The sequence below is a fragment of the Dicentrarchus labrax genome, unplaced genomic scaffold, assembly GCF_905237075.1.
Source record: "Dicentrarchus labrax unplaced genomic scaffold, dlabrax2021, whole genome shotgun sequence".
In the NCBI taxonomy this organism is placed as follows: Eukaryota; Metazoa; Chordata; class Actinopteri; family Moronidae; genus Dicentrarchus; species Dicentrarchus labrax.
In genome coordinates, this window is record NW_026136708.1 from 20,143,034 (window position 1) to 20,160,908 (window position 17,875).

A 17,875-nucleotide genomic window follows, 5' to 3' on the forward strand; every position below is an offset into this window, starting at 1 on the left:
AAGAAAAAGACACCTGAAATTACCATAAAAATGCAAACACTACACTCACAATGTGATTAGAGAACTTCTTATACTGAAACCACAGGCACTGATCTGCTGCTTACAGCCTCCACTTCCCATCAGATGTTGGAACCTGGCTGCAGGGATTTGCTCCCATTCAGCCACAAGAGCATTAGTGCGGTCCAACACTGATGTTAGACGATAAGACCTGACCCACGGTTCATCCTAAAAGTGTTAAAGGTCAGGAGGGCGCTTTGTGCAGGAAAGTCTACTTCTTCCACACAAAACAGGGAAAACCATTTCTTTATGGAGCTGTCTTTGTGCACAGGGGTTTTGTTAAGTTGAAACATGAACAGTTCTTCCCAAAACTGTTGCCACAAAGTTGGAAGAACACTACTGTCTAAAATATCACTGATTGCTGAAGCATTAAGATTTACATTCACTGGAAAAACAGCCTCAGAATAAAGGTACACAGAGGTATATACTTTTGGCTTCATAGCATATGCCTAATACAGACTTTGATTACAGCTACTTAGTACAATTTTCAGTGAAGGACTATAAATAAACCACAATGGGTAGCAGGACTCTATTCTTACATTTATTTTTAGGGATACCACTAAACACAGGTGTAAAATAGATATCTACATAGTGGTAGAGGATAATAAACATTGATTAAATACAGTTTTATATTGAAATAACTTTGGCACACCTCATACCTACAGATACCTGATTCAGATCCAAAGGTTGATCTGAAACACCGACACAGAGAGCAGAAAAGAGAGGCTGCATGCAGCATCACAAATTACACCAAAATCATATTTTCTGCTTGGCTAATCTCACGTCCTGGTTTCTTCAAGCACCAATGAAAGAAGGGGCTTCTTAATAATTTGGAACCTGCTCCAATCCAGAACCAGGTTTCAGGGGCAATCCCTATAGTCAGAACTAAAGAGACACTTGCACTTTTTCACGAAATGCTCACACTGTAGAGCGCTGACAGACAAAGATGAAGAGCTCACACTCATCATAATATGTTCTATGTTATTATACTATGATATCCATGGTCCATTATTAAAAGAAAAGTTCTTATAACACATTTCTAAAAAGCGAGAAAACAACCATTTGAGTAGTTATAATACTCAAATCTGTTATAATGTGTATTCAAACACACACAAACACATACACTAAGGAGGTCAAGGTTAAAAAACTCTGATGTATTAATGATTATGTAGGAGAAAGACAAAACAAAAGAAACACACACACACACACACACACATACACACACACACACACACAAGGGTTTTCCACACCTTCAGGGGACAGCCAATATAAAGGTCACACCAAAGTAAATCACATCTTGACACATCTAGAACACACACACACGTGCACACACTGATAATTCTTCATAAACAGGTGCCACATATTTGAATAGACGTTTAAATAATATAAATACCGACAACTGAGTTAACTATTTTAATTATTGCCATGTTATTACAAGATAAGAGATAACGATTATATTCATTTGATTTTTGATTAATGAACCAAATAATAATAAAGTACATTTTAAATCACTGTACCTAAAGGTCCAGTGTGTAACATTTAGGAGCATCTATTGGCAGAAATTGAATATAATATTCATAGGTATGTTTTCATTATGCTATAATCACCTGAAATAAGAATAGTGGTGTTTCTGTTACCTTAGAATGAGTCGTTTATATCTACATTGGGAGTGGGTTATCTTCTATGGAGTCCACCATGTTAAACGTTCAAGTTCTTAGTAACCCAGGACAGACAAACCCTGGTCATGGGAGGGTGAGGCGATGGTGTTGCAATCATCAACTACACTGCTAAATGAAACTACATCCTACACACTGGTCCTTTAAGTAAAAATATGTCCTACAATTTAGAGATAATTTAAATACTTTATACTACATTTCTTTATTCTTTACTTACTATTAACTTTTACAGATTCAGATTTTACATACAAAACATATGACGAGTTTATAAAATATGATGCCCTTTACTGTTGATTAATCTTTCGGTTAATCAACTGCTTCCGATTATAATGATTGAATTAATGGTTAGTGATTTGTTAAGAGGAAATAATTACTTTTAAAAAACATTTTCTGCACTTGTAGGGACATATCAATACATATTAACAATTCATTATCATTATAATACTCCTTTATCATTGGAGGGTGAGAAGTGGTTGGGGAAGGGACAGTGGGAAGTTTTTTTAAAGCAGCTCTATGATGTATGGAGTTTTTTCTTGAATAACTCAACACTGCAGGGTTTATTTCACCGTGTGATTGATTTATTGAACTGCAGCAAAGAGAATGACATTGGAGGTTAATTGGTGCTGTAGCTCAATATATCTTTTCTGCTGGAGCCTCCCTGGGTTCAGCTGGTAGGTTTACATGCACACTGAAGATTTAGTCTTAACCCTTCACTTGTGAGGAAGTATCCTACTGAAGCGGTCATTGTGAACACATTTTGAGAAACATAATCTGTTTGTTATGTTCAAATATGTGTTAATGTGAATGTCTTTGTTTGGTTGCTGTTATAATTCTATATCTGACTAGGTAACCATTCCATTTTTAATGTATTGTATGCATATTTGTATAATGTTATTTAAAATGTATTGTATTGTATTGTATTATTGTTGTTATAATTATTTTTTACATACATATACATCTAATGCATTTCTTATATACATGATTATCTACAAAACGGAAACATATTTACTTTGTGTGTGTTGTAGTGAATTGCACTATTGGATTTGCACATTTATGTTTGTACATACTTGTCGAGGTTTTTGCACTGTGTATGACTTTCCAACTTTAATACATTTTTACTGTTCGTATAAGTAATATTTTTTTCAACGTATCTGTATCCTGTTTGTGCTTCCTGTCTTTTTCATTACTAAATAATAGCTTTTTAAAAAAATAATTTTATATTATTTAAAAAAAATATTGGATTGGAAGGAAGGATTGGAATTTATTTATATTTTAAATAAAACTAAATGTTGTTTCTAGTAACAGTAATGTTTACAACAGTCATTATATAAACTATATAAATAACTGGAAACAAATCAAGTGAGGAAGAGTGAAGAACACAGACATTAGAATCAGCCATTCATCTGATGTGATGTTTAGCTAAGAAGTTTACATGAATGTGACAAACTAACAGTGACTACAGACAGCTTTGTTTTTGCTTGTTTGTAACAATTTGCTATAAGTGCATTGTGCTTGTGTAGCAGAGATGGATGAGACTGTGGACAGAGCAGATTAAAATAACGCTTTTCTACATGTTCACAGGTTTCTGCTTTCTGAACAGGAGTATTGATGGATGTATTGGCAAAGAGAGCTGGGTTGAGCAGATGGCATGAAAAATTACTCCAAAAAATTAAAAAGTAAAACCTTTTTTGCATTAACAGTAAAAAATAAATGGACTACGATGGAACAAATAATTCACTTTTGACAGAAATCAGTCTGTAGAAGGAGCTCTTGCACCTATGGTCTGACACACCGAGCTTCAGTATCACATTTCTAAACCAAACAACACAACAAAATGTGGAGTGATGAGGGGCAGACCAAATGTTTAGGGAATAAATAATGTAAACAAGGCTATTATAAATAGAGGCAGTGTTTTAAGCAGATCCTTGAGTGTAATCAGAGTAACTGGTTTGCAGGTAAACATACTCAGTGATTGTGTAGTTAAATGTGAAGCAGGTCAGCTTCACCTGCGTGCTCAGCAGAAGTGTTCCCTGGGTAAATAAAGAGTAAAAACAAAGTGCACGTTGGCTCAAAATAATGTTGACACCTGCAAATGCAAGCTTTTTTTTCCTGAGACAGTTGACTGAGCGCTCACATTCACAGCCAACAGTCATGCTTTTGCACTCATTACATTGGGGCCAAATTGTGTTCAGGATGTTTTTGTGGCTCAGTGGGTCGCATTTCATGCCCGTCATTCGCCTACTCCTTCAACTTATATGTCTGCTGCTCTGTTATACACAGCTGTCACCCTTAAGTTAAGTGAAACTCCCCATTAATAGAACAGTAGAATACATTGGACCCCTGCATGACTGACATTACAAACATTCTGGTCTGTGTTCTGCTACAAATTGGTCTCTCTGCTTCTACTATTGATTTCTCCCTGTATGTGAATGCTGGTGCAAAATGGTGGATTTAAAGAAGTCCTCTCTTTGTTTCTGAGAGACTGAAACGAGAATTTTTATGTTCATTGTGGGTGTTTCAGATCACTTACACAGTCTGCTATTAGACTCTATTGTAGCTGCAAGAAATGTCTCAATATGATCAATAAGAAACGAATACATTTTTACCATTTAGTTACACTTAGTTACATTTTACTCATTAACAATTAGGAAGCTCCAACAGAGTCCAACATAACAGGAACAGCAGTCAGATGATCACATAGCTTGACCACATTTGCCTGGAAGATTTAGAAACGCAAACATTTAATTTTATTTATTTAGTTTTTAATATATGTTTATGAACATAGCTTAGATACCAGAATCCTGGTTTAACTTTGATCTAGTGTGATCACTGTAGTTTTTCACACATTGTTTGATGCAGTGAAGGATTGTTCAAGGATTCAAGGCTATTTTATTGTCATTTACAACGCACGGTTGTAGAATGAAATTTATATATGATTCTATGCTTATGCTAATTTAACAAGAGCAAAATAAAACTGTATTAATGAGTCAAAATGGCTTTGCCTTGATATTAAATTATTACATTGGCCACTGGAGGACCTTGTCAGGAAAAAACAAAAAAGAGTGATGCTGTTGATTTCCCTATCTTGACAGCACATGTTGCCGCCCTGTTAGACTGTTGTAGTTTCGTTCTCAGCAATTAACTCAGTAATTATAATCACACCTTGATAGGATTTACAGCTAAAACTGTAAGACACCAAGGTTGTTTTCCTGTAATGTGGATTTCTTCTTTTTATTAGCTGTTAGAATGACATTTAACACCAAGGAAAGAAACTTTTTCACTTTTGAAGGGAGAAACAGAACAGATACATTAGTTTAATTCTTTAGGTTGAAAAACATTCCCACCTGGGAGCTGCTCTGTTCAAACCAGACCTCTGAACATGAACAAACAGATTGAGAGCCCTCCTTCAGGGCTTCTGTACAGTGCACGGCTTCCAACAATAGTTGGTGAGATAGTATCTCACTCACACACGCACAAACACACACCAGTGTTTTTCCTTCTGAGTTCAGGGATTCAAACCAGCAACCTTCCAGTCACAGGCTGGCCTCTCCAGCCTTCAGGCGTTTCAACTGCTGACATGTTCTACTCTTTTGCAAGGGGGCTTGTTAGAGCGGCTCGCACACAGCCTCCACGCTCAGTCTAAACACGGAATAATGAGAATCCTACGGGTATTAATTAAAACACACACACACACACACACACACTCCAACAGTAGACAGTATTATTCAACACTGACAAACTGTAGTCCACTAATTAAAATAAATTCACCTTAAGGTTTTAGACAAAATTCTAGCATGATTTTAAAGCATGACCTAAAGTGGACCTCCAATATGTCCCCTGTTGGCTCACCAGTCCAATATTGGCAAATGTGTAACAACGCTGATGTCCATTGTTGGATAGTTATGGAAATGCACACACACACTTGCTCTTTGCTGACTTGCTGTGCTACAAGTAAAGAATTAGCACAGTGAGACCAGGTCAGGTCAGATATATAGCTTACACAAAGAAAAGCAACTGGCCAAACACACATGTGCACACATACAAGCCCTGCTTATGTAGTGTTGAGCTCACAAATGAAAAATGAGCATTGTAGAACCAGGTCTCACACACACACACACACACACACACACACACACACACACACACACACACACACACACACACACACACACACAGCTTGATGACTCTCTCTTTCAGGAATCTTGTTTACATCTACTAATGACCAATGACACAGAGTCAGGGAGAGAGAGGGAGGGTGAGGTGAGGTGAGGTGAGCAATATTTCCCTCTAAATGGAGAATAACTGGGTTTTTTTTCAACCCGCTACACTTTCACACATCCTGCTTCTCAGGTAAAAAGCAATATCTTTTACATGATTCTGTATTATACTAAATTACCATTTAGTCTGACAAAGCCACTGGGTGTAAAATTTTAATTCTGACTTTGACAAATCCCAGTGATAGTATGTGACAAACAAAACCCAAAACACACTGCTGCACAAACCAATACACACTAGGGCTGAAGGAAATGGGACGAAATGCTATGATCACCCAAAAATGTTGTGAATGTTGAGCTACAATATTTCCTGTTACAAACTCTGTCATTTCTAACTCCAGATTGACCAACCTGGTTGATGGCTGGGACCCCCTCTGTTCCTATGCAGGGACCCAGAGTGAGGACGGGCAGCTCCTGGCCCTCCACCTTACGAGACTCCAGACAGTTCTGCCGCTGTTTGATCACCCCAGACTGAGAGTCAGAGTCATCTGGGACCCTGATGGAGAAACATAACATAGACTTCATTCAGTTATGGGGTCCATTGTATTGGAGAGGCAGATCAGATCACAAACATCACCAAAACTGTATCACCAGACATCACTGGAGATAATTGAGAAAATATGATATTTTTGTTAATTTGAGTGAACTGACCCTTTAATCTTCAAAACCACATTTACCCAATGTGGAAGTAGAGGATATATCGTCTTAATTTCTACATTATCAGCCTCACTGAGATGAAACAGAAGACCCCAATCATCTCAACCATGGTCTCATTAACTACATCAAGATATCAGTTATTTTGACAGTGATTTTAAAAAATGACGCTCTGCACCTTTAACAAAACCGCTGAAGGCCATGATTCTCTAAACTCATTACTTCAGAAAAAGTTTTTTCCCAATCTTCCTCTTTGATAAACTTTCTCAGTCTTTCTTGTTAAATTCTCGGCCGTGCTATAAACTCAGGCTTAAGCCCTGTAGCATTAATTCAATCTGCTATCTCTCTCTGTTTTAATAACCCGTTAAAGGTTATTCTGCGTTTTAAGGGTCAGGTCTGTCTTCCCTTGAGAGCAAGCCTGTTAATTCCATTCTGGGGGATTAACACCAGCCTCCAGTGGATAAATGGGTATTTAAGTGTGTGTGTGTGTGTGTGTGTGTGTGTGTGTGTGTGTGTGTGTGTGTGTGTGTGAGTGTATTGAAGTGTGAGTGTGAAAGAGAGAGGAAGCTTTTAAATGAGAGTGCTTATGCGTCTTTAAAGGTATTTGTATTGGCATGTTTGTGTGCGTGTAAGTAGTATATGTGTGTACTGTATGTATATGAAAGAGTCACTGAGAGGGCTTGTGAAGTGTTATTGTGTGTCTGTGAGTGTGTGTGTGTGTGTGTGTGTGTGTGTGTGTGTGTGTGTGTGTGTGTGTGTGTGTGTGTGTGTGTGTGTGTGTGTGTGTGCAGATAGGGTAGTCACTCTGAAGAACCCTGGGAGTCCCTGGGAGCTCAGCCAATCAGAACAGAGAGAGATTTAACAGAAAAATTACACTGGATGAGGTGTTCAAAAAGACATAAAGATGGGCTGTGTGTTTCTGTGAAGTGGGTGTACACTACTGTGGACACTGTTGACAGGTTTAAACATTTAAACAGACAACACAAAGCATGCACAGGTGTGCAGTGTTAGATAAAAAGCTGTATAATTTACAACTAGGAGAATTCGGTTGTTAGCCTACTAATCATCCTCATTTCTGCAGTTTATGCTTGCAACCATGCCCACACAGTTACCTGTGTGTTAATTGTGTGCTTTTTGCCACCAAATGTGAACGCATTTTTGCAGACAAAATACATTCTGATGGCACCATAAGATCTGTATATTAAGTGAACCACATATTTGGAATCAAACCTCTAAGATCTCCTCTACAGAGCTTGTATCTTTGCTAAGCATCTTGTATTTTAGCTAGTTTTCATTTGAGGTCCCAGCGAAAGTTGAAAGGACTAAAGTTGGGGGACAGAGCCTTTAAAACACAGAAAAGTCTAAATCAAAGCAGGCTGAGATATCCCGACTTTACAGACCTTGATAATGGTCAATCTGCAAAAACTTTCTCCATAGTTAACTGTTTTCACAGCATTATGGGTAAAATCAGTGGCCTTCCCCTTCCTCTTTTTGTTTTAATCCTAAAAACAAACAAACGAAAGACTTTAAGTTGCGTACTCAGCAGAAGCTTTCTTTCTTTCACAGACACTCACACACTCTCTCTCTTTCTCTCTCACACTTAGACACACTCTCTCTTTCTTTCTCTCTTACTTGAGCTCTGGGTAGACATTGTCCAAGTACCACTTAAAGGATTTGCACTTGAGCTTCTTGCGGAGGTCCACTCTGCCTTGGATACTGGTGACACACAGACAAACACACACACACAAGCAGTCAGATAAAGAGAAAAGCAACCAGATAAACAGTCAATCACTACCAAAACTCAGACCAGGAGAAGAAGTCATAAAATATCCAAACTAATAAATAATTAAGTGTGTGATGTAAAAAGGAAGGTAAAACCATACAGCAGTGTTTAAATGTGAGTGTTTACCTGTGTCTGACAGATAAACACTGACATTTAAGCACAGCTGTGGGCATTAAAGTCTGCTCCTGCTGTGTTTGTGGTCTTGTATTAAATCACATTGTGGAGACTTGCATCCAACTTTAGGATATTTCTTTACATATTTTAGGCTTAAGACTTTTAAAGAGTAACACACCAGGCTGAAGAGCTGTGTTTCACTCCCCTCTCTGATTTTAAGTTCCAAGTGGGTTTCAACTCTGACCACACCCAACAGTGATGTACACCAGCACATCACTGCACTTCCAACTATTGGAAGTCAGCAGAGACAAGATTTTCAGGGGGTGTTCAGTTATTCTTTAAGGTAAAGGTGAATGTCCATGGATTGTATTATGGTTATAGTCCACAGTTAGTCCTTGTAGTATCTCTGGTTGTGATAGTTTGTTGTGGGCACTACAGAAAATCATTAAAAAGGGCTACTACAAAGTGGTAGACCAGCAGCTCCTGTGTTCGAGGTAAAATTACTGTTTTTGTCAAAGAAGTGATGTGGCTTTGAAGAGAGTAATATAACAGCTTCAGTGGCATTGCCATTCCCTTATCCTACCTACAAAGCTTGGATTGGCTCTGTTGTTTTTCCAACTGGATGAACAACCATCAACAAGCTCACAACATCAGTTTGAATAGCTGAGTGTAGAATATGGGCAATAATTCAGAGGCCTAGAAACAGATTACTCAACAGTTTCAATATCAAGTGTGCGTGTGTTCTTACTCTCCATAGGATTTCCCTCGTGCTGCAGGGCGAGCAGAGTAGTAAAAGAGGCGGAAGTCGTCCATCCACACCTCAGCTGTGCGACGTGTGTTCCTGTAATCAAACACACACACACACACACACACAGTTAAGACCATGGCATCTTACAATCTAACTTCCTGCGATATTTGCTTTATCTTATACCTGGGCCAAAACTCACTGACGGCTAAGACATTGGTTAAAACATTTACATCAGTAAGACAAAGAGTAAGCCAACATGCGTTTTCCTGATTCTCCTTGAAGTGGATGATGTGTGATATTCAATTGTTGATTCTGCAACTTCACTGCTAGGTGTCACTACATCCTACACACTGGTCCTTTAATACTAATCAAACAAACAAACAAACCAGCGTCAGATTTAGTTTGACTAAATTAAAACAGTTCCATATTTGAGGCATCAGTGATTTTAGGGGATTTCATAATGCAGGTGTGAATGTGTTTGACAGAGAGGTAATTCTTCAAACAGGTCTCAATGCAGTGCAAAAATTACAACTTCATCACAAATACAGCTTCCCAATGTCTGTGACCTAGATGTTTGGGGAGGATATTTAAATGAGAAAATAAATGATATAGGCAACACTCCCTGAATATGAGTAAGAGGATGCAATATGAGTAAGGTCTACCCTCACATCTAATCAACAGTGTGGACCCAGCTGATATTTTAACTGTGGTGAAATGGAGGAGAGGCTGCAGGAAGGAGGAGGGGATGCTTCCAGTGTTCACCTGCTGCCTTTAAACACACAGTTCTGTTGCGCTTTTCCTTGTCCAGATAGGATATCCAGATCTAGGTTGCAGGGTAATACCTGGTGTAAGTGGGGCTGCAATGCAAGTCAGGTGACATTCTGGTTGCGCTTTAGTCATTTACACCTCACATTACAGCAACGCACTTTTTTCATACCCAGATAAGATATCTAGATACACAACCATGTTTACCAGGTGTTAATCCTGCATACTGCTGTATCCCTCATTCAATTCAGTTCTGTTCAACTCAGTGCGCTTTATTCACCCACACTGCAACAGTGAAGCACATTTTCTCTATCTCTCGTCCCAATTTACTCCTTTTTTTTTCTCATTCTCTTTTTCTCTCTCTGAAGTAATTAGCTATTAGCTGAGTTTCTCTGAGCTGTGAACTATCGCATTGAAATGACAGAAACCCTCCATTACAGGCATTATACACACTGGCTGTGGCGGTTTAATGAAAGGGGAAGAGAGAGAGGATATGAGATGCTTGTAGGCGTATAAACATAAATACGTGTCACGCACAGGCTTACAATTAAAAAATCACATGCACACACACACACACACACACACAAGGTCACAGCAGCAGGCCTTGGTGAGGGAGGAAACAGCATAATCTTTGTAATCGAATTATTAAGCAGCTCTTTTTATTTAGCATATTCATAACCCAGACTGCCAGCGCCGAGCCTCCAGCTAATTAACCGGCAGAGCAACACACGAGCAGACAACAGCAGCTTTGTTTGGGAGATCTGCGTTGATCACAAACATCAGGCCATCGTGATACGAATAAAAGTCATCATCTTCCGCGCTGAACAGATGTTGCCTCGGTAACAGCCAACAGGGAGCGAAATGAGAGTCTAAACAGCCCGACTGAAAGAAAAAAAAGTCTCAGTGTTGGTGTGGATTAGCTGGTTTACACAAAACAATAACTTTATATGAGCCGTTTGGCGGAGGCTTTGCTCCAAAGTGCTGTTCTGCTGCGGGATCACTCCTTTTGGGAACTGAAGCCCTCCAACCTGGCATCGTTAGTGCCTTGCTCCACCCATTCAGCCACAAAGGGAACCCAACTTCCAACCCTGGCAGTGTTAATGCCTTGCTCACACGCTGAGGTTTATGAGTTACTGAACTGTTAAAGGAATAATCAGCCAGATAAATCCACAGCATGTGGATCCCAGGAGTTAATTTGTGATGAAACTCTGCAATTTAGTTTTCGTTAAACTCACTCACACCGTCTTCTACTCCAGTTCGTCATTTCCAATGTTCCCCAGAATGCCTTTCATTACATGCCAAGACTTGATTGGCCTTTCAGTGGATATTTACTAACTGTTCCCACTATTTTTCAATATTAAAGAATTAATTTTTCTTGTGAGACCTCAAATTTCTAAAAGAAACAAGCACTATCTCCTAATTCCATACTATTTTTGAGTTCTTATTACATACTGTATAACACAGTGTTGATTACACAGTATTGCTGAAAGTGCCCTCGATTTTGTAATCTGAATTGGACCAGCATCCTTATTGTAGCCTTGATTAATCTATTTATACGAGATCAATTCACATGCAGTCTGAGCACATTAGTCCTGTTAATGGATTATTGGACTGCCTGTAAACATCTTTCTGTCTGAACTGTTTGAAAGGGGCAGAGAACAGAATACAGCTTATGTTAATAGGATAATATTGTAGTCGCAGCTCAAAGGCTCCCAGGCAGCTGTAAATCCACTTTAACAATGATGTGAACAGTGTTCGGTGGCTGTGACACATAGCTCAGAGTGCAAACGCTGCACGCTGTCTGTTTCTTGTGTATTACGTCAGTCAAACATTGAATCAGTCAGCAGGAAATTTTGTGGTTAGGTGGGTCAGTGTGTAAGTGCACACCAAAGGATTCACAGAAAAGTCCGACAAGTAATTAGTTTGGTCCAAACGTTAGTCAAGAGTTCATTTAGTAGTGAATTCAGCATGTAGGTTAATATTGTGAGTATATGGACACTGCATACATAATGGCTATATTTTCCACCATGAACAGTGCTTTTAGTCTTTTTAGATTTCTGGCACAACTTCATTTATTTCCAAGGTAGGGAATAAGGAATAGGGAAGAGGAAGAGGAACTAGTCAAAAGGGGTCCAAACTCCAGCAGCTCTGGTAGTACACCGATCAGCCATAACATTATGAGCACTGACAGGTAAAGTGAATAACACTGGGTATCAGGGCTCCTGTCAGTGGGTGGGATATGTCAGGCAGCAAGTGAACATTTTGTCCTCAAAGTTGATGTGTTAAAAGTGGGGAAAATGAGGATTTGAGCAACTTTGACTTTGACAGTTGGGTCAGAGCATCTCCAAACCTGCAGCTCTTGTGGGGTGTTCCCAGTCTGCAGTGGTCAGTATCTATCAAAAGTGGTCCAAGGAAAGAAAAGTGGTAAACCAGAGACAGGGCTCACCAAGGCTCACTGATGCACATGGGGAGAGAAGGCTGGCCCGATCCGACAGACAAGCTACCGTAACTCAAACTGCTGGAACAGTTAATGCTGGTTCTGATATAAACGTGCCAGAACACAGTGCATCACAGTCTGTTGCGTGTGGGGCTGCATAACATGATGACCACCAGGGTGCCCAGGGGCTCATAATGTTATGGCTGATCGGTGTATGAAGACCACAGAGGCCACAAAGCCCAGATGAAGGCCACAAGCTTTGATACTACAAATGTTTCTGGAGTTCTGACCTTTTCTGTAAGCCTTAAATTAAAAAGAAATCGCCTTCTGGCGCCTCAAACAGATACCAGAGTCAGTCTTTGTACGTACAAATATCCACCTAAAATGGAAATTCTGACATTAACATCAGTCAAAAACTCTTCAGGGGCTTACTTGATGTATGTGTTGGCGTTACCCTCAGGGAAGATGTATGGATGTTTCTTCCTGAAGACGTGACCAACTCTGCTGCAGGGCAGGATCTCCAGACTGCCGCCACACTGCCACACCCGGAACGAGATCTCTGCACACACACACACCGCACACACAAATGACCCCATAAATTTCATAAATATTATAACCTAAAGCTATTATAAAAGTGACATATTGCATTTTGTTCCGTATTTTTAATCAATTACAAATAGTAAAAGTTTAGGATATTCCTGTGTTGGTCTTAATGAAGTGCAAACCTTGTTTATATCATTGACATCCATCTATTGATATATTTTCTATATCAACACGTTCTTTTTAAGTTTGCTGGAAGATCATTGGGACTGCATTTTCTCAAGGGATTTATCAAGAAAAATGCTTTCCCAGCTTCCAACTCCAATGTTGTTTTCGGACTGGATTTATTTCTGGTTGGGTGATTTTAACATTACCTATGTTGGTAAGTGATTTTAATCCTGTCCGGACCCTGTATGTGGGTAATTTGTCACCCCAACCTTAGTAATAATTACAGCCACCATTACCTACTGCCTTTCTGTGAACTGGCTGCTGAAGGGTTTTCTTTTTCTCTGTCGGAAGAGCTGCTTGTTTTTCTACTTTATTTATTTTTTGATCAACTCAGTGTGAAATTTGACTTTTGTGGAAAAATGTTTTTGCTAATTGGACAGATGGAAACGTGCTAACACCAACTTATAGGCCGACTTTGGGGACCAATAAGACAACAGATGACTAAATCCACCAGGAGAAATCCACCAGGAGAGCCCCCGTAAAGGTTAATCAAATGGGTTGTTGTAATGTAAGGTAGGTACTGCTATCCTCTTTTGAGGCTTGTGTTTTTTAGCCAATATTTGTTTACAGTTTAGCAAACTGGCACCATTAACAATATGCCTAATTAGCTATTAGCATCTCCTGTCTGCAGTGTACCCAATGTAAAAACAACTATCACTGGATTACTTGGATACCAAAGAAAGCTTTATTTATGCTTTAAGCTTTTTATGATTTAGATTTAGATTTTAGTAGATTTATGGACATGTATTTGCATTGCATTGACATTGGAAATAATGATATGCTTAGAAAATGTAAGTCACACTGAATAATATCACTGTGCGTTTCGTGTCTTTGTGTTCAGATTTTGACTCAAATTCACCTCACGCAGTATCTTCACCTCCCCTTCATCTCTCCTGTGCCCCTGGGCAGGCTTTTGTCTTTGTCCTGCAGAATGTCTATTACTGACCATATCCTGTAATTTCGCTATGGTTAAAATGCAGTACAGAGCGATGAATTAAATTACATAGGAGCAGTGAATATCCCCTTCCTCCCCATGTACTGTTAATCCTGTCCGAATGTGGTTTTAAAAAAAACGCATTCTTACAGCAAAATGTGATCACTGTGCCAAAATAATTTCATGCAGGGAGAAAGGTTACTTAAAACAGCAGAACATTTCCTGCAGTTTGGTCTAAGAATGTTTTTGTTTACCCCAAATGTAGTCATTATCAGCTAATTGTCCTTTTTACCAAGACGTGTCTTGTCATTTATAACAAATGGCAGCCTTATTCATGGTGAATTGAGTAAAAAGGTAATTTATTTTTCTTGCAACATATTTTTGTGTCTTTTCTTGTGTCCCACTAAATGACAAACGTCTCTTTTTATTGAAACGTTCTGCCCTTGAAAAGTACTTACTTTCTTAAGATGTATAACATCAGATATGTTATGGTAACTGGGTAACTTTACCTGCTCTCTGTGTGTGTAACCGGGCCTGTTGTTATATGAAGTTTTACGTCTTTTGTTCTCATGTCTCCTCGTCAGTTTTCTATCCTGCACATCACGGCTAAGTGGGCCAAACCTCGCTGAATATTTGATAATCCAGTCACAAACTCTGATTGGCTTCTCTGATTCAGTTTGTATGTGTGAGAGAATATGTATGTGATTTGTGTGCGCATTAGTCGACATATGTGCTCACTGGCTTGCTTATACCGTGTTCATTCTCTGATGTGAGCATGCATAAAAGACACAGCTTCACTTCACATCATTGTGTGTGTATGCGTGTGTTGCAAGCGTTAGTGTAATTTAATTGACACAGTTGCTGTGAACTCCGAGGAGAGTTTCCCCAAAGAACGAAATGCTGAGAACTTTACAAAGTTTTACAGCGACTGCAAGGGAGAGAGAGAGAATGGGAGACAAGAAGTGAAAATGAGAGCATGCACTGGGTTTGATGAGGAAGAGGAGAGATGGAAGTAAAGATGAAACACCAGAGAGTACAAAGAAGAACATGAGAAGTCAGCGAGATACTGAGATACTGACACAGAGCCTGTGAGACTGACAGAAACATGTCAGAGCAAATGAGTGTGTGTGTGTGTGTGTGTGTGTGCGCGTGCGTGCATGTCAGAGAGAGAGAGAGAGAGAGAAAGAGAGAGAGAGAGAGAGAGAGACAGGAAAAACAGCCTTTCATTGATCTGAGAAAAGCAGCAGTACAGCATCAGCAAACTGACTTCAACACTGTACTGAGCACACACACACACACACACACACACACGCACGCACACACACACCGAGTTGAGATGACTGGAGGCAGGTAGCAGCAGGAGAGCCAGATGTTGCTGCTGGATGGGTGTCAGACTGTTAAGACGTTTTTCTGCTGAATGAAAAGTTCACCTTCATTCAGCTGACATTAAAAGACCTTTGTATTCCTATCAGTTAACTCCACAGCTTAATCATTCCCTCCTCTTTGTTATCTAACTCAGGTGTTCATGAGCCAAACGGCTGACTTAATGACTCTTCTTATGAACCAACCCTGTCTCATACAAAATATGATTATTAATTATAATCTCTGTTATTATATTTGGTTTATACTGGCACTCTTTCCTACTGTACTGCAACCACTGTGCAACAATTTTCCTTGGGAATATTTAAAGCACTATCTTTCTTTACTGCTCTGAATGATAGCGAGGAGTTCAGGGTGGATGCACATAGCACAGCACCATGTCCAATGTCATGTTGGGTTTGGGCTAAAAATAAGGTTAAGACATTGTTTAAAGGTCATATATTTGAGATTCAGAACATTAATGGATGGTCCTGCAGAGAATAATGTCACACTCCCGTTGCCTGTCTTGCTATTGGAGCCTCTTTGTGGTTCATTTACAAAGTCAGTCTGCTCCTCGTGCAGCTGAGTAGAGCGAATCATCTACATTGGTTGAGATTTTATTTGGATGAAAGCAGAGTTTGGGATTGTTAGTCAGTTAGTTAGTTACAGTGGAAAGACTAGCAAAGACTGTTTTGGTAGTTTAATTTTGCTTCTGAATGAAGTTATGATGTTAAGATGGTATCAGACGCACTTTGACAGATGCATTTATCCCCAAAGATTAATGTAAACTTGAGTTGCATCCATTGCAGCCCTTTTCACAAATATTTTCACAGCTAACTCTGTTAATTAAGGTATTTTGAACCAAACCAGCATTTGTGATTGTTGGAAAGACTGTTGGAAGACTAACAAAGGCAGTTGTGTTGACTTTTATTTTATTTGTTTTGGTCTGAGATGCTGGTGCTCTAGTGCGACATCCAGTGGCAAGTGAAGTGAGGGGTTGCTAAAAACACAGCGAAGAAATGCTCCAAACAAATGAGCAGGGCAGCTTTATGGTAATAGGATTTTTAAATCAATGCCTTAATTTGTTAGGTACCAAAGTCAGTGAGTTTACCAAAAACAGATATACCTGTCTGGTAATTTAACCATTAATAATTTCTTAATTGACTGTCTTGGAAAGTTACTATATCACTATATATAATGATATCATGATATAAAGTTATACATGTCATGATAGGGGATTGTATTGAAGTGAAAGCTGAGGAGAAATGTTTCTAATTATTTGGTTATGATGTCTCAGTTGGAAGACCTTCAACAGATTGTAGAACGAGTAACTGACAGTGTACGTGCTTTCTGGTGTCCTCTCAGATCAGATTAGATCAGATTTTAACCAGCATAAATCATTAAAATGTTTCTTCTTTGGATGCTCTGTGTGGTGACGTGTGGTGAGATTCTTTCTCTAAATGTGTCTCAGTGCAGCACCGGTATCACACCAGTATCACACCAGTAATTTGAATCACTGCATGTTTTTTTAAAACTTTTATCAGCTTTCTCTGGCAGGGTGACGATGGAAACATACTGTCAGACTATCAGAGTTGCAGAAGCCAAAAAAGGGCCAATTACAGATCTCCATATATTCAAACGTTTGGATTCCATCCCAGAAATAAGTTACAAATAACTTGAATTCTGATGTAATCTTCCTACATCTGAAAAGTGAGACTTGTTTTATTTTGAGAAAACTCAAAGGAGAGAAGAAAAATGGTTACAATTTTTTGTAAATAAAACGTTAACACTGAAAAATAGCTGTTGAAACCACTAAATACTGTGTTTTGTCCTGCAATGATTGATCAGTGTGGGCAGCTTTATGTCTATAGGCTACCAACAACTCACCAAAGTTCTCCCCGCCCCAGATGTCCATGGCAGTGTCGTATTTGCCGAGATGATTGAACCAGGACCTATCAATCACAAAGAGGCCGCCCGCGATGATGGGAGTCCTGTCAAAGAAAGAGAAACAACGAGAGAAAGAGAGAGAGAGAGACAGAGAGGGAGAGAGGGGTCAAGAAGAGACAGAGTGTGTGTGGTTTGTGGTTGGATAAAACAGTAACAATGTCTTTGTAGTGCCAGTGGTGGTGTCCCTATCTTTTTCACTGACATCTGTGCTTCAGTTTCTCTAACATGATTATCTAACAGAAGCTAAAATACAAAAGACTCATCCACCTCTTTAGGTGCTCTCCATATTTTCCAAAATATAAGAGTTTGTTGGTTTGCTACCACTCACACACACACACACACACACACACACACACACA

General features: G+C 39.2%; 1 protein-coding gene across 1 annotated transcript in view; it reads right to left on the minus strand.

Annotated features, from left to right (window-relative positions):
* The window catches only part of galnt14 (UDP-N-acetyl-alpha-D-galactosamine:polypeptide N-acetylgalactosaminyltransferase 14 (GalNAc-T14)), a 160,339-nt gene that overhangs the window by 9,082 nt on the left and 133,382 nt on the right, over positions 1 to 17,875 (minus strand). Inside the window, exons 9-13 of the mRNA XM_051409506.1 lie at positions 17,457 to 17,560; positions 12,941 to 13,067; positions 9,307 to 9,399; positions 8,294 to 8,377; positions 6,359 to 6,503 (exon numbers count right to left, since the gene is read on the minus strand). Coding sequence (XP_051265466.1) covers positions 6,359 to 6,503; positions 8,294 to 8,377; positions 9,307 to 9,399; positions 12,941 to 13,067; positions 17,457 to 17,560 — 553 coding nt within the window. The remainder of the gene's footprint in view (positions 1 to 6,358; positions 6,504 to 8,293; positions 8,378 to 9,306; positions 9,400 to 12,940; positions 13,068 to 17,456; positions 17,561 to 17,875) is intronic.